The sequence below is a fragment of the Euphorbia lathyris genome, chromosome 6 (assembly GCF_963576675.1).
Source record: "Euphorbia lathyris chromosome 6, ddEupLath1.1, whole genome shotgun sequence".
Lineage (NCBI taxonomy): Eukaryota > Viridiplantae > Streptophyta > Magnoliopsida > Malpighiales > Euphorbiaceae > Euphorbia > Euphorbia lathyris.
The window spans coordinates 41,571,299-41,593,043 of NC_088915.1; the positions used below are offsets into that span (position 1 = coordinate 41,571,299).

A 21,745-nucleotide genomic window follows, 5' to 3' on the forward strand; every position below is an offset into this window, starting at 1 on the left:
AATCCCTTACGCAGGGCGTGCTTGAGACAACAAGACAACGAATTGGTCCACATGCAGGAGATTTCTGACGGAATGGGCATTTACGCGGGGCGTAGACCAATTTACGCGGGGCGTATCATGGGATTTCTGCACCAAATAATGTTGCTCCATACTTGTGCTTTGTGAAATGACAAACTTGCCCTTGCTTGATGTCTATAAATAAGAAGCTCTTGAACTTCACTTAACACCAACTACATACTAGAGAGCTACACTATACTCTTTTCTTTCTTTGTAATTTAGATTCAGGTTTTGTAAGTTAAACTCTCCCCCCCTCGAGAGCTTGTTCGTTGTTCCGGCGTTCTATTGACGCTCCGTTCCACCATTCGTCACCAAGCTCGAGAGTTCCACCTCCACGACCTAGGAGACGGCTTTGAGTCCGGTTAGCTAGTTCCAAGGGCGGATTCTCCCTTTTTACTTGCTAATTAGCTTGTACTCTTCCTATGTACTAGGCTTGGTTGTATTTCATCTAATCACTTTCCATATTTATAATTTATGATTTATAATCTCTATTTCCCTTTATGTGTTAATGTTTATTGCTTGTTTTGATATTTATAATTGATTATTGTGTAGGAGAATGCGATTACCGCCGCCATTCGGGCTATCTTTAGGGAGTTATATAGGTGTTGCCTTGGAAGTGACAAACCGGAAACCGTAGGAATTGACAAGCCACGGAACTTACGGGCCCTAGTTTCTAATTCCCCCGCATTAGACACGCCTTGACTAGGAACCACATAGTCTAAGTACTTCACGGGTTGGTTCTACTACACTTAGTCGTCTTTGCAAGAGTAAACTATTATCCGTATACATTTAGAATCATTATTTATCATGGTTATAACTTATCATATTCATCCCACTTCATAGAGTTTTAGCTACATAAATCTGTGTCGCCAATATCGAGGAATAGTGTGTAGTTGAGTCTTACTTAACCCCAAAGTAATTACCGCTTAAATAACATACGAAACCGAGTCGTCTAATACTTGTAATTATAAATCCCGTGGATTCGATACCCGGTCTTAACCGGATTATTACTTGATACGACGGGGTACACTTGCCCCTAAGTAGTGACGTCTAGTGAATTTAGAGCAATTAGAAAGACCACATCCATAGTCCCATAGCACACTCATATCACACCACATCCGTAAACACAACTAGACGAACCACGTATCACTGATCCATCCACTTTCAATCCTGAGTAGACAGTACTCGAGTCCTCTGCTGCTGCTGCTAATGCTTCTAGTATTAAACAACAAGCACGCACTGACTCTCCAACTCCTGCCCAACAACCTTCCAATCCAAATCAATCTTCAGGAACGGACAAGGAACAGGCCCCTGAGACTTCCATGGGTAATGAAGATGCTGGCCAAGACCCACTATCCTTCCTCAATGCCACTGAGACTGGGCAAAAGATAATCTACTCTGCCTTTGCCCTAATCAAAAACATGAATATGTCTCAAGCCTCTGCTTCCACTTCCGCCACACCTTCTTGTGAGCCTACTCCACTAAGTGAAGTCATGCAACTTCTAAATGAAATCAAGAGCATCAAAGATCTCATGCATGCACTGACTGCCTTAGTCTCTCAGCAGAACAATAAGGTGTTCACTGATAGAATGGCTGAACTACAACTGTTGATGGTCCAGCACATAGATTCCCTTCAAGGAAAAATTACTTCCATCTCAGCTGCAAGTTCTACTGTTGCCACATCCGCTGAAGTAACTCAACACTTTCAGCAGATGACTACTGAGCTCACTAAGGCTCAGGATTCTATCACGTCTTCATATCAATGCACCATTGAGCAAGTTGCTGAAGCCATCCGGCTACTCAACATCAATCGTGAGGCAATGGAGACTGAACAGAAGAAGACCTCTGCCATATTTAACTTTGACAAGGATACATTTGGGCATGTCCAACATCAAACCAAGTAGCGTCATAACTATGACAGCCAAATGCTGAGACTACACCAGCAGTCCTTTGCCAAGCTCGCCTATACTCTAGCCTGGCAAGCAAAGGCAATCCAGTTCATGCTCAGTAACCTGAGTGCAACAAATAGCGTACCCGCTTCTAACATGGATGTTGGAGTGTTAGTCTTTAATGGACTCAAGGACAGTACGAGTGATTTCCTACTGTATTCGCAGAACCTCTCTCATTCTGTTGCAGCTGGTCAACTTCTCCCTTCTACTTTTAGACCCAGTTCTGATGCTGGCAAAAAGGGGGAGAAAGAAAAGGGTAAGTCTAAGGAAGATCAAAGGAGTCGTTCTACCGAATAAGGAACTCAACAGCAAACAACTCACTCCACTTCCTCTGCCCCAAAAACTCAGCAACAAGGAACCTCACAGCAACCTAGAAAACCTAATCAAGTCTCCTTCAACACAAAATAGATAGACCCTTAGTCTAGCGACGTAGATCTTTTTTGTTTCTATGTTGAACATATTATTGTTGTGCTCTTGCTTGCTGTGTTATATATATGAGAACTTATCTTTCACATATCATGTGTTGCCTTAATACTCTGTCTATATTTCAATTGCTTAAGTCTCTAACTGCCATGTTGAACTTATCTTGATCATTCTCATAATGTCTATCACTTTAAAAATCATTGAACAAATGAAGAACATAAAATTTATACAAGTACAAGCCACTAAGTAACTCCACTCAGCAACCTTTAACTAACTCAGTACATCTTCAACTCTGATAATTGAACTCTTTTGAAAGAATTCATTCAACAAGTATCAGAACTGAGTATAGTGAATATGTTCTCAATACTGACCTACTTCTGACCTTGAACTCATCCTTACTTGATTAAACCTTAAAATGTTTAAAGTAAAGCTAAGTCATTAGTCCAACCCTTATGGGGGAGAACTCAGAAATTAAGGGAAGGTCGACAATCATGGGGGAGCTCAACACTGAGTTCCTAATTTAATATTTTTGCCAACATCAAAATGAGGGAGTTTGTTGAAACACATTTCCACAATGATTTTGATTTGACAAAATTATTTAAATTAGATTTAAATTCCTATGATAAAATATTTCAACATATTAAATTTAAATGCTTTGAATTATTTACTACTAATGTGTTTGTTCAATGTTGAGTATTTAAATTGATAAGAATCAAAAGACATTAAAGACCAAGGTCCAAAAGCCCACAAGAGAAGGTCAAAGCCCAAGTCAACAGATCCAAGTCATTTGAAGAATGCGGCCTAGCAGGAAGAAGGATTCAAAAAGCATTCCTAACAACTTCACGCTGAAGCTGCTGAGTCGAACGAATAGAAGACAGGTCAGCAGTTGACCTGAACAACTTCGAGACAAAGCTATTCCACTTTGGGAAAGATTCAGACGTAGCAGAAAGCTGTCTAGAAGTCTTTACCATAAGTAGAGAGACAATCTGACGCTTACCGATCGGAAGTACCTGCCACCTGAATCAGATAGAAAAGGCAACGTTCTCATTGGCCGAAGACACTGAGTACTGATGAGTGAAAGCGACAGCAAGCTGTTTCCCTCCAACGGTTATTTTTTAATTCGAAATAACCGGTGCCTCAGATGTCACTATAAATAGGCCTCTCATTTGCTTCATTCGATGCATATCTTCATCAAGTCGAAACGCTGACCAAATTGCTACTTGAAGTTCTGTGCAAAAGCAAAGCAAAGAAATCATCTAAAGTGTTCTTTGTATTTAGAACAAATCTTTATCATTTCTAGAGATTAGAAGTAGATACTGAGTTGCTCGGTTATAGCACTCAATGGTAGAAATAGTATTGGGTATAGGATATAGAGGAAGGTACTATGTATAATCACCGACTATTGTAAGAGGTCAAACCGGCAATCCGAAGCGAAAAAAGCGGTTAACCGAACCAGTGGTTTTCATAATGGTTAAAAAAATATATAGGTACCGGTTTCGGTTTCAGTTTCGGGTTAGAGTTTCAAAAACCGCGGTTAACGGTTAACCGAACCGTTTAATAAATATAAAAAAAAATTAAAAAAAGTAATATATAATTATATAACATAGATTATAAGATTAAAAAAAAGTTTTTAACATAGATTATAACATATATTAATATAAATATATAGCATAGATTATACTTGAATGAAAACTTGATGGAATAATCTCGTAATAAGTACTTTGATGAAATATTATTTACATTTCTTTATGTTTTAAATGTAAACTTGATGGATTGTTTTTAGTTCGGTACTTATGTTTGAATTCTGAACTTTTTATATGAATTCGTTTCGTTTGAATTTTTGAAATTATGTGTATTTTAATATTGTTTAAAGATTTAGATTTGAGTAAAAATTATAGTTAACCATTGATTTTTTATTAACCGGTGAGAATTGGTTAAAAACTGTTAACCGAAAAACCTAACCGAAATTAATGGTTAACCGGTTGATATGGACCGGTTTCGGTTTGGATGGTTAAAAAACCGTTGATAACGGTTCGGTTAATTTTTTTTTTTTTGACTAATGGATGTCCTCTCATTGCTTCTTTGACAATATTCTTCATTCTTCAAATCATAACTCTTATCAACAACCAAATCTCACCATTTCACCACTTGACATTCAGACATTACAAAAGCACCCATTTCACAAAATCAAGCACCAATGTCGATTCAAGTTAAGACTACAAGTAGTCTGTGCTACACCCAAAGATAATCAATCTTTCACAAAGTAGCAACTCCAATGGGGGGGATGCAGAAGTCGATAGAGGAAGCATAACACATATTCAGAAAATTGACGTATCTAATATTGCCAGATCCAGAAGAAGAAAAAAAATATCTTTACCCTATGTCTATATCTCCAGAAAGTTTAACACATATCCAGAAAGTTGACATATTTAAGATTTGTTAGGTGCAAATCTTTACTCCGTGTCTATATCTCCACAAAGTCCCTCAACTGCCACAGTACTAAAAAAGAGGGATAAAAACACCTGAAAATTGGCAAAATGTTATATCGTTAAGTTAATTCATGAAAGACTTCCTATCAAAGAAAATGCATGAAAGACAAAAATGCATAATGACAAGATTACAAATAAGATCTCAAGTACAGGCGATTGTTTCTACACGCATGACAACCATTATACATCTGCTTTAAAGACTGTAATCGAACCATATGAAGGCAATTTTGTTGATGCTTGACACAAGGAAATATAAACAGAAAAACCATTTGCATAGAAAGGTTGCAGCTACTATTAACAAACTGCTGGACAGAAGTGCCTGTTATCCGTCAAATATGCACATGCTGATCTAATCCTCCAATGATCTGAGACATAAATTTGCCACATTCAGTTGAGCATTGTCATATTGCCATTGGCAAGCAACCTCCTAATCCCCTATTTCTGATGTGAAGTCCAGCAAGTACATCAGGCATTAAAACCCACCAGAAAAGGAAGGGTTGTTAAGATGCAACTAAAATGTTGGACAAGTAAAGAGGGAAAACCCAGACATCGTTTACATGAAGCAAAGCCTCAATGTGCAAAGAACATAAGAATGAACTCAAAACATAGACAAAATATCAAAACATGAATTTTATTTTTACCCATACTGCGTGACAGGTAAAAGAGACAGAGAGAGATGGAAATCTACAAAGAATGAAATATTGCCTACATCTACACAGTTCCAAATCTTCTCCATCTCTTTTTCTTTTTAATTTACTCCCTTTTTACATCAAACCCTCTGTGTATGCATTTATATTATATAATTTTCTTTTTTTTTATCTATCCTCCTCACAAGAAATATATCTTTCCTTTCATCTTCCAAGCGGCAAACTGAAAGCTGCAGCATAAATCAGTCCAAAATTGACTAGTTGCTTGCTTATCTTTTGGTCATTCTGCTTCCAATTCTGGAACAGAATCCTACAAACCTCTGCTTAGCAATCCACCCCATGTTAGCATATCAAATCATCTCTTGTAAGCACAAAAGAATAATCAGCAGTATAATTGTCAGCATTTATGTATCAGCCAAGAGATCATGAGGTTCATTTGAACAAAATGAACTTGTGTTGTCAGTGTATCGCCTTGGCCACTGCATTCTCTGATAACATGTTCCTGTTGCTGTCTTCCAACTCTCCAGTTTCAGTTAACCCAGATTCAATTCCCACAGGAGTTCAAGATTGCATATGCCAAAGTCAACCCTCAGGTTCCTTCCTTTTTTTGTTTGACTTCCTGGTTACCTTGCATTTGTCTAAGGAATCCAAACCAGCCAATTGCTTCTGGTTTGAACTGCTGTCAGGATTAAAATTCTCACTTGGATCTGAATCACATAGGGTCTTCTCATAGATAATGGAAGAATCAAGGGAGAAAATTCGCAGGGCAAGTGAAGAAACTGTAGATGTTTTAGCAGCAGCGGAAAGTGATGACCAGTACCACCATTCATTCCGCAAGTGCTCTGTCTTAATCATCTCCTCCAAAATAATTGTTGCTTGGACCATCTAAAAATGAAAAGAAAAGATAAGAACTTCATTGCTTGCTCAGTGAATCCCAGGAGGATAAAAGAAGTAGAAATTTTGAACTTTGCAGCTAATATTAGTCAGTTCAGATTAGATGTCATTGTCTAGATCAATATAAAAGGTACATCCCAGTGGAAGCATAACAGATATCTAAGTTAGTTAGCTTCCCTAGAAAGAGAGTATAGAGAACCTTGATGGTTTAATCAAGTTAAAATAGATAATCAGGCAGAACAAGGAAAAATCACATAAATCAGTGACAAGAGCTGGAAATAAATTGAAAGGGACTTCATTTGGACTTGAGGAATCTGCTTGGTCTTAGTAAAAACTGGAAATAAAAAAAAAAAAAAAATAGATAGCAAACTCCTATTACTTTGGAATATTGACTTGGTTGAGATGCATTTGAGATTAATTCAGATTTCAGAAGTAAAATTCAAAAAGTACAAAAGAAAGTCAGGTCAACAATATATATATATATAATTAAGTTCTAACCATATATTTTGCAGGCCATGACTAAAATAACCACTTCAGTAAATGCTGTAGTAATATCATTTGAACAACCACCATATATTTTGCAGGCCATGACTACCATAACCACTTCAGTAAATGCTGTAGTAATATCATTTGAACAACCACCCACGCATATCATACCACCACCAACATTATAGCTTCCACCATAAACATTATAAGTTACATAAATTATAATAAACACACACACACACATAGATCTTTCATTTGTCTCTGATTGACAAAATTGCTCTTTCAGGAGTACCTTCAATGTATTCCAATACCATTCCCCCCATCTATATAAAGAATACTTTAAATAAAGGCTTACTTGTAATAGAAGTTTAGGAGACAATTGCAATTCAATAATTGTTTTGTACCCAATGATAACACAAAAAATAACAAGGCAAACTAACCTGATATATTGACCCTGCAGATTTGACATATGCACGCCAGGCCCATCTCCTTCTCAAACACCTCTTTGATGGCCTCAAGGCTTCTGAAGGAAGTGTAGCTTCCATGTCAAGCAAACTGATCTTTAGCTTCCTTAAGATCGGTGAAACTTTACCAGTTAATTGCCTTAACGAAGACTGTGGGATTAGACAGCGGCTAATAGACCGCATTTCAGAAGAACGTTTACCAAATGACTTCTCACCCTTCTGACGCAAGGGTTCCACAGATGGTTTAAAGGTTTCAAACAGTTTGCTGGTTTCATTTGCAGCAGCTTTGATGGGGGAGTTGACAGTACTTTGATTCCTGTTTTCTTCCAAAACAGCCTGCTGGTCAACGGCATTGAAATTGTCAAACTGAACACCAGTATTCTTCTTTGCACAACTCAACATTAATGTTGAGTCACTGAGATAAGGAGAAATAGATGTCACAAATAATGGAATCCCATTCGAACCAATAAGACCAATGTCCTCTACCAATTTTTTGTTGGAATCTTTTGTAACAAACTTCATACAGATTTGTGCAAAGTCATATGGCCATTCAGTCCCTTCATTTTCAAACTTAGTCAATCTTGAACCAATTTCACAGCAACCACTTTTAGCAGTTTGAACCTTGTCCTTTTCACTAATATACTCTTTCTGAGAGACGTCAGATTTCACATCTTCCTTCCCATTTGTTGAATCATTTGTTTCATCATTTTTCTCATGAGATGATGGAACCAAGTTGCACCTGCCATCATCATGCCCTTCAAATTCAACATCATTGGAAGTTCTATGACAAGAGTGACAGTGCTGTCTGGAAGGCCAAATGGGCTCTAAGCAATAACAACGGTACATCTTCTCTTCAATGAATCCTCTAGCTTGCTTTCCCCCCTTTTTCAACATGTCAGCAGTCTGTAATTGGGTAAAGGTCCCATATTTTTTCTCCAGAAATAATGCAGCCTTAGTGAGAAGACAATCAGAAGATGAAGTTGCATCATTATCAGTGATTATTGCTGAAGCTGCATGGCACTCATCTTGAAGTGTGTCTTCAATTTGTTGGGTGCCTTGAGATCTTAACTTCAACAATTGCAGAATAGACTCTTTCAGATCTCTTTCCTTTTGGTTGTTCTTCCCCAACCAACCAATAAGCGCTTCAATGTCTGCTTCAGTTTCATATGTAACCCATGGTGAACACATAGCAATAGTATCATTGGGATATAAAAGGAATGGAACACGAGCTCTTGAACCCTCCAACGTGAAACTAGTATTTATCCAAGATGAAGATGAAGATGAAGATGAATGCCAAATTGCTGAACCCCCATGAGCTGATGATTTCCTCTGCTGCAACATCAAACTCCCATCAACTATAACCACGGGAAGTCCGCCATGTGTGGCAGATGCCCAGTACAAACGACCACTGGAATCACTACCCAAAAACTCCCTCCGAATAGATTGTTTTAAAATCTTTAGTTCTATGCTGTTAATCAAACTCTGCAGATGAAAAATATCCTCTTTAACTTTGCTCAACTCAGAATGGCAGGCTTGTGATTCATTGACAGCAACAGTAGACACATTATCAAGAACGCGACTGTCCATTTCTAATGAGATAGAAGACTCTAGATGATCTGAAGGAGGCAGAAACGTTGAAGATTCCCTCCCTATATATTCTTCCAATTTACTCTGGCCACAAATTTCATCCACATGATCAGTTACATGCTGCAACTCATTTGATAAAGGCAACTTACTTGGTTGAGAGGATTTGTCATTATCCCGATTTGTTCCATTCGGGACACCACACAGATCTTTCACATGACCCTCAGTATCCACAGAATTAATATTTTGGCTCTCACAGTTAAGCTTTTTCTCAGAATTTACTACAGAAGAGTGTTTATCAGGGGCATATGTCTCTGTGCTCTTATGATTACCAATTACTCCTGGCACTCCATCAGATCCGGCACAAAAGTGGCTAGACTTGTCACTCAAATTAGATGGTTTTCCTATAGGTCTACCTTGCTTTGTAATTACAGAACCAAGCCCATCTTTTGTTTCTCCCTTCCCACCAGTACCCATCTTTGCTGCTTTTGCAGCCAGCTCTTCCTTGGACTTGAGATTTCTCCATTCCACAGATAATAAGCGCAATTTCTGCTGCAACTCAGCTGTAGTTTCCATACATTGCTCAAGGTACTGATGAACAATAGGTGAGTTAAGAAATTCATCACAAAGAAACTTGAGAAGAAAGGTTCGCTGCATTCATAGAAAGAGGAAATTTAGTGAAATCAAGATATCAGATAGAAATGGAAGGGGGAATGAGAAAAGGAAATCAGCAAATAATGCATACATAAGGTAACATTAAATGCACTTAATTCGTCGTCTTTATTATTCTCAACACAGTGAAGAGCAAGAACTTGAACCTAAACCAATCACATGCGTTAAAATGCAAGGGAAGTACCAATACGCCTTCCAATCAACAAAGCACTACGGTTTACTTCCATGAAAGTCTCTTTTTCCAGTTAAAAGATCTTCAAAATAAGATCTCGTGTAAATAAGAGTAAAACTTCAAAACACATACTAGATCTTCAAAATAAGATCTCGTGTAAATAAGAGTACAGGACCACATAAATATGTTCAGAAGATTAAGCTGTGCAGGATTTTATCATTATTATTATAAATATTGATGATTATTTTCTTAAGAATTTTTGTAAAACTTCAGTTTAGGGAATCGTACACATAACAGGCAGTTTGCATAATTGAGCAGCTATTGAGTGCTAACAAAAAAACTTGCAAGAAATTATGACATGAAAGGAACAAGAATTAGCACACACATAGGAGAAGCAAACATAATAACTCCACAAACCTCATCTATGCCAAAATCCCAGTAATCTTTCTGTTCCAGTAAAGCTGCTAGATGCATGAGAGTCTGCAGGTAAACATTGGTAAATTCTCCCTGATGCTTTTTAGAATGGGTACCGCCAATGACCTGAGAGCATGATGGTGCCTCTTGGACCTTAGCCACACCAACACATGATGGACAGTACCAGTTCCCTTCTGGAATCCTAGCAAGTGGAGGATTTAAGCAGTAAGTATGGTACTCAGCATCACAGGAATCACATAACAGAACGCTGTCGTCATCCCTATCAACACCGCAAACTTTGCAGACACCTTCATCCCATGGAGCTTTTGGTATCTCATTTGTTGATGCCAGAATATTGTCTAATTCCTTCATTGTTTCAGCACTCAAGTAATCCAATTTAGCATACTGTTCGAATTTCTCAACAAGTGGGACCACCTACATAGAACAAGTGCAATGAAGACATTTACCGAAAGGGAATAGGAATATGCAGTAAGGGACGTGAAGACCGATAACGTTCATAAAGAGAAAGAGACAGCCCAAATAGCAAAATTCCATAAATGACCAATTTAAATGTCCCCTCCGTTTTCTAAATATTTGCAGGCTAACCAATCTGTATCATCACAAGTGAGACCACCTACATTGAAAAAGTGCAATTAAGACATTTATTGCAAGGAATACGAATATGTGGTAAGGGACCTGAGGAACAATATGTTCATAGAGAGAGAGACCGGTCAAATCGCAAAATTCCACAAAATAACCAATTTAGTGATTGAATGGAGGGTTGGGAGGGGTTCATAAAGGAAGGTTGGTAAGGGTTAATGATAAACCCTTGTTTGGAAGGAGGGTAACAGATGGGTCAGGGTAAACCCTCCACAATTCTTCAAATTCATAACCCTCCAAATTTAAGAATTCATTTTACAAAACAACCTTTATCCAATTTCTTAAATACCTTACAGCATTTTGAACTCAAATCACCTCTTATTCTCCCCTTTGTATGATGGACATTTAAGTAATTTTATTATTTCCATTCCATTATGTATCCTTCAATACAAACAATGTAAGGATATTACTATTAACCCTTATGAACCCATACCTTTCTCCCAAACAAGGGTAAGATCAATCAATCCCTTACATTCCTACTTGAACCACTCCTTTCCATTCCTTCATTAATCCTTCTCAACCCTCCATCCAATCAAAGCCAAATGTCACCCCTGTTTTTCTAAATTTATGCATGGTAAGTAGTCTGTATCGTCTCCAAAAAAAGAATGTCCTCACTACTCTAAATTTTAATAATATAAAAACATGTGTGCCATACCCATGTTCTGTGTGAAGTCCATGTTAGGAAGGGTAATCAACATTCAAAAGTTCTAGAATATACAACAAAGGAAATTATCAATCACAAAGGCGATATGAATACACGAGTAAGTATCCATTTTCCATATACCTTTTTGAGAATAAACTCTTATTTTCTAGTCTCAAATTCATCTTTTGATCCTCTTTATCTTTGCACTTTTCCATTCACTTTTATTGAGATTTTTTTCCTTATCATCTTTCATGGTTGATATGGTTTTAGGTTTGATAATTTAATAACCGTAAAAGGTTTATCTTTTAAATTAATTCTAAAAGAAAGAAAGAGAGAAAAAAAAATTGAAAGGTGGTAAAAAAGTCGATAGTCAATGCCAAGTCACCAAGTTCTTTCTACGTTGGAGCATGTGCTGTTCACCTCCTTGTCTGAATCTTTATTTTGTTGTTCGAGGTATTTAGTAAATACACTCAAAAGTGCAGAGAGGGCCATTAAGTCGTTTTGAAAGTTGAGGGGGATAATAGGAATTTGGGGCCAAGTAAAAGGAGAGGACGCCTATTATACAGCATATTAACCATTCAGGTAACAGATAAGGGCCATCCAAGAAGCAAACAGTGGTTAAGGTGAGGGTAGGAAGTCTCTATCTCTTCTTACTACAACAATAAAAGTAAATATTGTATTAACAACTTTGGAATATTGGAGGGACAGGAGCAGAAGTACGTACCTCCTTTTCATACGATAAATCAAAATTTTGTGATAGTGTGTCAGCCAATTCAACCACATGAGGCTGGTCTCTAAATGCAGTCCGTACATTGTTCCATAACTGCCAACCAAAAGCAAAATTCAGCACGTTTTAAAGGTAACGTATTTGAGATATAGTGCTAAAACACGAAACAACCATCCCAGTTGAGAAAACATTAGCAGACCTCGGCATAAGTGGATAACACAATTTTGAAACAAACAGAGATTAATTTAGAAAGAGAGAAACATGGCATTGAAATATTTCAGGGTTCCGTAGGATTGGGAAAAACCCCCTAAAATGCAGCTTACATTTACGAGTCATATCTAAAGTTTACATCATAGACTTCCAAAAACATACCACAACCCCGCTCGCCAGTCCCCACAGACCTGAAACGCACACAGACACACAGAAAAGAAGGAAAACAACTAGCTGCATCAATTTATAACTTACAAATGGAACTTCTGCATCTACTAGAAATGTTGTAATGCCACAAAGATTGGAAGGAAATGCCTATTAATTAACCCCATAATACAAACAAAGAACCCTTGTTACAAGAATCATCCATGACTTCTAGAATCTATCAATTACAAATAACACCTCTTTTACAGGTAATGAGAAATTAGCTATCCACTATCAACTAAATCAAGGTAGAATTTTTTTTACCAGAAGTAAGCAGCATTTGCTGCAGCATAATCAAATTAGAAGGAAATAAGTTCACTCAATAATTCATGTATCACTGCATTATGGTAGCATCTCTGTGATTGTGTATTAAAAAAAATTGCATAGTGCAAACTAGCAAGGGAAAAGTATGCAAAACCAGTATGTGATCATTAAACAAACCTCTTGAATATCCTCAAGAAAAGATTGGCGTGATCCACCATAAGCCCCAACTGCCAATCTCAAATCAATGGTCCTAAAATCTAAAGGACGAGAAACCATAGCTGGTGATCCAAGAAGTCCCTCCTCAAGATGGTCACAAGAAGTTATTATATTTCGTCCCAACAAGGTGCAGAAAACTTTTGCATCATCAGCAGCAGCAACTTGATGCAGTACAATACGACATTGTTTCATTATAATGTCAGAAACAGGTACACTAATCTTTCTTTTATTTTTCTGTTCGGATTTCTGAAGCAATCCCTCCTTCTGTACATCGTCTAGCACTGAAAGAACAGCTTTCTGTATTCAATCAACATTCTATCAGAATCAGGCCAACAAATGATGACTATTTAACTGGGGGTGGAAAAAAAAAATCACCAAAGTAAAATCTTTCATAATCAATTTAACACCATGAATGCAACATAGAAGAGTAGAAGGAAATTCCAAAAATATCCAATAAAAAAACTTTTTTGAGGAGTCCACAACAACAGGTCTCGGCTTGGTCAGACAAGTTTGAGTAGAAAGAAATTGAAGCCTATCTAAGGTCTTTTAACCAGCTCAAAATATCACTTGGAAAAATGACCTAAATAGCGCAGTTGGGAAACAATTGTACTTTTTGTTAGAAAAATCATGAAATCCAACACTTGCACAATTAAAATGGCATCATTAAGAAAAGTTTCTGTTTGTAGCACCTTGGTAGGACCTGAAGCATTACCCTTGTAGACTCCCTTACTGATTGAATGTTCTAATCTTTTCTTTGCCCATTCTGGAGGGTCTTTTGTCAATGCATCATTAACACAGTTCCTGATTCTAGTTCCCACATTGGTTGGTAACCTTTTAACAGGTTCCAGCACCTTTGCCCACTCTGGGATGATACAATCATTCACACAATTGTTTTCACTAGAACCACATGGATCAGTCGCTTCCTCCTCTATGGTAAGAACATCTTTTTCTATGCTCAAGGAACCATAAATTTGCTTTGTAGCCTCTGCAAGCAACTGAATAAGGACACAATGTGAATGAAATAGGTAATCGGAACTTTGCTATAACTTTCCCTACAACTAGAAACAAATAATAAACACTTATTTAAGGCATCCAAAGACAGCACATGCACATCAGGTGACCTACATCTGCTGCCAAATCGAATGATGATTGCAGAATAATAATAACAATTGGTTTGGCTGATGCAGTTGGCCAATTAATAATTCTAACAATGCATTTATTAAAAAATGATATCCTAAGGAATGAATTAGCAAAAACATAATGCAAGGACCAAACCTAAACTTACAAGTGCATCTGCCTCCATGCCTGCAACACCAGCAAGTGAGCCACAAAGTACCCCACCATCACCTTGTAAGCAACGGAAAACTTTTACACTTTCTCGAGCAGTACTCTCGGCAGATTCAAGGTTACCATCCATAGACAAGACAGCCAAAATGTATCTTCGGGCTAATTCTGGCCAAGTAAGTTCATTAAAAGGGAGAGTGGTCAGCTTACTTCGTCTCGCAGCAGTCAAGCTGTCAACATCTTTCCTTCTTCCCCTTTTTGATTTCAAGTCTCCAGAATCAAAAGATGGATCTACAATCGCGGCAACCTTTAATTGCAGCTCACCTATTAGCACAGAAAGCAATGAACTGTGTACCTCTGTCAGAGCTACACCAGAGCATCTGCAGTGAGCAACAGAAGAACTAGCTTCGGCTAAATCCTTTGTAGCTTTGTTTTCCATCTTCATCAAGACATGTGAACTATCTCCATTGATCATGCAAGATTCTTGGTATGAATATGATACTGGTCTACTCATACCATCAACTTTATCAAAGCCTGTCACCTGATTTTCATGGAACTTCCTCTCGAGATCCTCTGCTAAATTTGCACCATCAAACCATGGGCTGATAAGTTCATCTTCGAGTTTCCCTAACAACAAAGGTCCATTCAAACCCAACAGACTACGAAATCGCCATAGCAACTCCCATACCTGCATGGCCAGAAGTGAACAGGCCACATAATCTTAGCAGTAAATTCCATACCCAGACAGTAAAATGGGTATTTCAATAGAGTAAAAGAATCAAATATAGATATACCTGATATATGTCACCAACCAGAACCGGGGGAAGCTTGGAGCACAACACCCTCCCTAGAGGAGGATCATGATCATCTGTCTCACAGGCGGCTTCTCCCAACCTGGCTCTTTTAGATTTCTGTGAATCATCAAATTCTGCTCCTCTTTTCCTTTTTACAACCAAGAATCCATTTCCAACTGTTAGAGATACAGAATAATTAATTCTATTAATCAGAGGTTCATATTTTGAGCAGGCATCCAGACCAGGAAGCTGTTCTAAAATCTCTTGCACAAAATGTGCATCAAACCCAAATCTATCCTGATCCAGCCATTTTGACAGAGTTGCAGCCAAACTGTCAGCCTCACCCTGATATTCTAATGGTATGTCAGCAGAGATGGAGGGACTGCAAAATTTGGATATTGGAGACAAACTATCTATTGTCTTTTTATCCTTGGTATCCCAGGCTAGAGATCCAATGTCATTGTCCACATGTTTGCAGTATAGCTTAAGGTGACCTTTTTTAGTACATAGCTTAGAGTATGCCCCAATTAATTTCTGGCACAATATTCTCCATGCTAAAGATGATGAAGTTTCTTCAGCTGACATCTCCCCAATCTCATCTGCAAATCCCAAATTACAAGCTGAAAGATTTTGAGAACTGCTAGGATAGGAACAATCTAGCAAGCCATCCGATATCTTAACACCATTATTTTCATTTGAACTAAGCTTAAGACAGGATAAAATATCGCCTTCTGTTGGCGGAGAAGCGTCTGTGAGAATCATCTCAACATTGAATTCATTGTCACAATCTGTATTATAGCAACTTGTATTACTATAGTCTTTCATGTTTTGACCAGTGTCGAGCACAAAGTTTTTCCTATACAGAACAGTTGAAGCATCAGGAATCGGCAATCCTGAGCATGAGAACCTCCTGACTTTGAACACAGGTCCAGAATCACCACCATCCAACACTTCACAAACAAAAAGAGAACCCGTAACTTTGTCATGCCAACAAGATTTATAACTTACAGGCCAGATCAGCTGATGCTCATGATATGAGGGCCTCGCATCAATTTTTCCCAAAGAAATAACAAAGAAATCTTCAAACTGTACAGGAAGTCCATCCTGAAATATAAAACAGTGGTGAGCACACAAAAAAAAATAAAAAATAAAAAATAGGCAATGGAATACAAAACCAGAACAAGGACATGCCAGATTCTCTTGATGTAGTGATTTAACACGAGAAAAGGAACATTGCAGCAAATCTAATATGAGCAAACTAATAGCATAAATAAAAAGCATGCTTACATCTGATGCTGGAGACTTAGCATTATCATCTTCTCCTGCACCAGCATCTGTGAGTTTACCAGACTTAGTACCACCTATTTCTACACTTTGACCATTGGCCATGAGTCCCTTGTGACAGCCATTCAGCAAAGATTGTTTATTTTCAGCCAAACCATTTGCAAGTGATAATCTTTTTGCCTTTCTCTTTTTGGGTACATGCAACAGTTCTTGAATGGAAGGAGATCCATCACTTTTCGCATCGGCGTCCATTGAATTGCAATTGAGTGGCAACCCAAGATAGCAAGCAACCTCAGACATTGAACCAAATGTCTTCCCATCAGGAGAACAATAAACTGCATATACTTCAATACTATTCGTGTAATGTTTTAATTCCACATGCCAACCCTCCTCCAATACACCATGCCTTTCAGATACAAAGTCCCTGAGACCATGCAGAAGAATCTCATTTGGACTTCGAGATGGTAATATAATGGCTGTATTATTACTTTTCTTAAGCTTTCCTACAGGGAAATCTAAATCTATCTCCTCTAAACTTCTATCCGTAGTTTTTGTACGATGTATTATATCTCCAAAACCCACTCTAAAAGCCTTCATCATAAGGCCAGAACCTTTTTTAAAGCCAAAAGATCCAAATCTGTTCCCCGCATATAAATGGTTTGAATATGTCACTGGAGCACCAAATGCATTGCCACTGGAAGAATTATCACCTATGCTAGGCTTCCTAAAGGAAAACATAAGCAACATTTAAATATTCAATGCATATCATCAATAAATAAATGAAAATAGACTGAGTAAATAAAGAAAAAGGAATGGCAGCATAAGCAAGAAATGATACCCAGGTTGCTTATAATATAAACATAAATTGCAAAACACAGAGCCATTTGAAATTAAACACTAGGGGCAAGGAATTAGTGAATGAGGATGAATTCATGAAATTAAGAGCGCTTCTTTGACCTTTCCTAAAATTGGTGTTTCAGTCATAATGATAATTCTGTAGGCTGATGAACTCTGGTTATTGCATTAGCACAAGATGCATGTCAACAAGCACAGAATAAGGCTCTTCCACAAAGCATGCAGTGATATTTAGGGATTTGCCAACAAAAAAAAATAATGCAATGCAAGCCTTGCTTCACAGATTAATTTTGGCATCAGATTCCAGTATCTTGTCAGAGGAAAGTGGTAAATATTTAGTAATTGATAGTCTCTCAATCCTTAAAACGCAGTAACTGGTCTAGAGTTCTATGCTATTTTTCCTTTTCTGAAACACTACAGATGATAACAAAAATATATATCATCAGTTGAACCATTAGGACTTGAAAGTATCTGAAATCAGATAGGAATGCACATCTAATCTTGGGCATGAAGCTGAGATTTTACCCAGCCAAAAATAACTAAACTAGATCTATTTCTTTTTGACAGAAATACATTTACGTTCCTGTTTTTCAAATCTAAGGAGCAAGCATGCTATCCATTGTACTATAATAGAAGCTTAGAATGTAGCACAGTTTCCACTGCATCCCATGTCAAATAACATGGTCTTGTCTTCATACTTCTGACAAAGCTGTTCACAAGACTCTTACTAACATGGAAAAACAGCTTGGAAGGTGAATTTGGCCATATAGGACAACTGCACTTGTTGAACAGAATTCTTTTGGCCTAATTAATAAGAATGCATCTCCTATCAAAATAGCTATTGCATATTGTCCCCTCTATTCATTCTAATATGTCTTCTTTTTTCTGATTTACCTTTCCTTTCAAAAGCTTCCTGGAGCACTTGGAACTCCTTTAGGCCGTAATCGTAAATAGATTTCAGGGGAGGAAGGAGAGAAAAAAGTGAATATGTGACATATCCTCAGCAAGTCAGATCTATAACACAAGAACTTTTGTTGTCTTTTTATTATGCTATGTTTTTGTCCAAACAATGGCACTTATTATTGCTAGCTTCAATGTCATCATTTAGCTTGCTTTCGGCCTACCTTACCATCAATATTAAGGTGTAAAAGTTCCCACATTAAGTTTAGATTCTGGCTAAACTGATTCATGTTCATCAGGTAACTCTTTTTTTGGGGGGTTTCTTGTTCATTAGCTTAAGTTATATCTGTTTATTCCACTTCATTTGCTCTGCTTCTAGAAGAGCATTCAGTGAGCAATAACTATCAAAAGAAAATCTATAACAGATAAGCCAAGAGACAATAATATCCATTCCATAGTTGTTAAAGGAGTAAGGCGCGCTAAGGCGTTAAAGGGTTCTGGGGCCTAGGCTCAAGGAGCTAGGCGAGGCGTGCGCCTTAGAAACACGAGGCGCATAAAATAAAACAAAAAGGATATATACTCTTTTACTAGTTAAGCATAAACCAAAAAACACACTTATGACCACATAAACAAAACAAAACCACATAAAAACATATTACTAAATCATAAATTTCAAAAACATCAAATTAAGTTCGAACTTTATAGAGACACTAACATATACTTAACGTCTTCACCTAAAGCACCTAACTATAACTAATGCTACTAAACTAATAACCTTTCATTACCAATCAAAAAGAACACACAACAAAAACTAATAATCATCATCAAAAAGAACACACACAATAATAACTAATAATCATCATAAAAAAGAGCACACACAACAAAAACTAATAAGCATTGCTACTAAACTATAACTGTTTCTTCTTCACTCTGTGTCTGTCGAAGTTTGTTTTTGCCTAGAGTGGAATAGACTTACTTTCTTTACGTGACTTATTCTCCTAATCTTTCTCTATTTTTTATATATTTAATTATGACTGAGACTCTTGATATTCTTATTTCAATTAAGGGTAAGCTTAATCTTATTTAAGTTAGATTAGTGGTGAGTTTAATCAAACAGTTATTTTAGAAAAAACTGTAAAAATAAAAACCCTAAGTAAAAACTGCCAGGCGCGCCAGGCTCCAAGGCACGAGCGAGGCGCACAAGGCGAGAGCCTTTTGTACAACACCTCACTTTCAAGGTTCAAGACCTTGAGCCTTGCCTGAAGCGCACCTTTAACAACTATGATCCATTCAAAAGTGATGTGGCACCATCAGGAAAAAAAAAAATCTGACTGACCATAGACGATCACAGGGGCTTCTACACTTTCTCCTAATTTTCACAATTCAATATTAGCATACATGCAACTTCTGCAGAAGTAAGATCGGTATTAGTTGTATAGGATAACTGTCTTTGTATATAAAATCATGACGAAAAAAATCCACAAAATAGCCCAAGCAAGTCTAAGAAGAATTCAACTTTAGATGCATTTGCCTTCTGTCAAGAGCAACAAATGAATACAAGTTTAAGAAAGAACAAGAGCATCAATAGTCCATACATATCAAAGATAGCTTCAAATATTTCCAATATGAAGTTATGTTGTGTGTCAACTCTCTAACTAGTTTCTCATAGTGGCTGCATGCAAACTAATTACTATCCCATGGCTAAACTGAGACCCTTGTACATGAAGGAGGTATGAAAACCATCAGAAAATGATGCTAATACATCCTAGCATACCCCATAGAGACAAGTATAATAATCAACGGCACATATGAAGAATAACATCAAATAGGTAATTATATTAGTTAAGAAATTAATGAAAAATTAAGGACATACCACGAGAATGTCATGACACATTTCAGATGAACCTAAATAGAGACAAGGATGAATATAATGCAGGAAAGTAAGGGAAACAAAATTGATTTCATGGTACTCATATGGCAAAAAAGTCTAACAGTAACATGCTACAGAAACACAAAATAAGCTCCAGAATGAACGATGGAAGATTCATGATTAGGAGAACTCCATGGATGTAACTAAAAGTACTGTGATTAAGAATTTTCAACACACAAAAACTGCTAAGACATTCATATTTAGCCTTTGCACTAGAAAAGGAAATTTCCTTGCCAATTGACAAACATGTTATCCCCTAATGAGAACTCTAGATACTCATAAAAACCATATTCAATATCTTCAAGGTTTTTGATCCATTTTCTTTTAATCACCTTGTATAATAGTAGTAAACAACCAAACTCCAGCGCAATCTATCCAAGAAACTATATATCAACTTTGGTAGAAGTCCAATGATTATTGTCACAGAAATCTAAACAGCTAAGAATATAAAACTATGTAGACGTAATTCAACTTCATCGGTCAAAAAATAAAATAAAAATCATTCTTTAAATTTACAATTACATCCACATAGAAGTACCTCAAAGTAAGCCGCTCCTCAGAGCTGTCTCCATCGCCATCGCAGTCACTTGGAGGTGAAGCATTGATATCCAAAATCCGCTTACTCTTAACACCTAGAGGCCACCGTTTACTCTTAACACCGCCGCTAACGCAGTCTCCACATATCCAATCCACCAAGTTGGACACTTGCTTCCCATGCATTCCTGCGCAAGCAATATGGAACCCCCGCTCACACCCATCGCAGACAACTACATGCGCGCCCAACTCCGGCTTTCCGCAAGTTCCGCACGTCGGAAGCTTCTCCTCCTCTGGCAATCCGGCAGCGACTCCAGACGCTGGGTCCTGATTTTCATGAAAGGAACGGACAACATCGAAAGAATCAAGCTCTAGCGGGTCAGTATCGGGTTCGTCCGGGTCGGGCCCGGGTTCGGGTAGGGCGATGGAAGGTGGAGAAGAATAGGAAGGGATCTCATTGAGATCGATGCCGAGAGGAGAGCGATTGTTGATCTCGCTAGAATCGGCGAGTTCCATTATCCAAGTTGCAATAACAATAACATCTTTTGCGGCTTTCGGTTTTGAAGTTTCAATGGATAGATCGAATCGAAGGGTTTTTGTTTGTTCTTTTTTCTTTTCTTCCGTTTCGGTTAGAGAAAGAGGGTTTGGTTAAAGAAACAGTAGGGGAGATTAAAGTTTTGGCTTATGCGAAGGTTATTAAGCTTCGAGTAAAGGATTTTGTGCCGAATACTCGCCTTTTGGAGCTGACACGTGAGCTCCGTGATATATCGTAACATAATTACTGTACGTGGTTATTCCGGGAACAGAGCTGTGGTTCGTCTCAGCTTTGATGGATTTTATCAAGACCATGCATCTCCAATGCTTTAAACTAGGCTTAATACATTATTTCACCCTTCAACTTGTCAATTTTTGTCTCTTAGCACCTCAAACTTTTTAAGTGACCTATCACACACCTCAACTTGGCTTTTTTATAACTCTTACCCCCAAAT

The 21,745-nt window shown here is 37.6% G+C and overlaps 1 protein-coding gene across 1 annotated transcript; it reads right to left on the bottom strand.

The window, feature by feature from the left end:
- Positions 1-5,449: 5,449 nt before the first annotated feature.
- LOC136232318 (methyl-CpG-binding domain-containing protein 9) lies at positions 5,450-21,434 on the bottom strand. Its single transcript, XM_066021392.1, has 10 exons — positions 20,761-21,434; positions 16,541-17,261; positions 15,254-16,357; positions 14,461-15,147; positions 13,865-14,170; positions 13,137-13,472; positions 12,279-12,377; positions 10,255-10,686; positions 7,386-9,644; positions 5,450-6,450 (listed from the first exon to the last, which is right to left on the bottom strand). Exons 1-10 carry the CDS (start codon positions 21,270-21,272, stop codon positions 6,148-6,150), a joined length of 6,759 nt encoding a protein of 2,252 aa, XP_065877464.1. The 5' UTR covers positions 21,273-21,434; the 3' UTR covers positions 5,450-6,147.
- Positions 21,435-21,745: the final 311 nt, after the last annotated feature.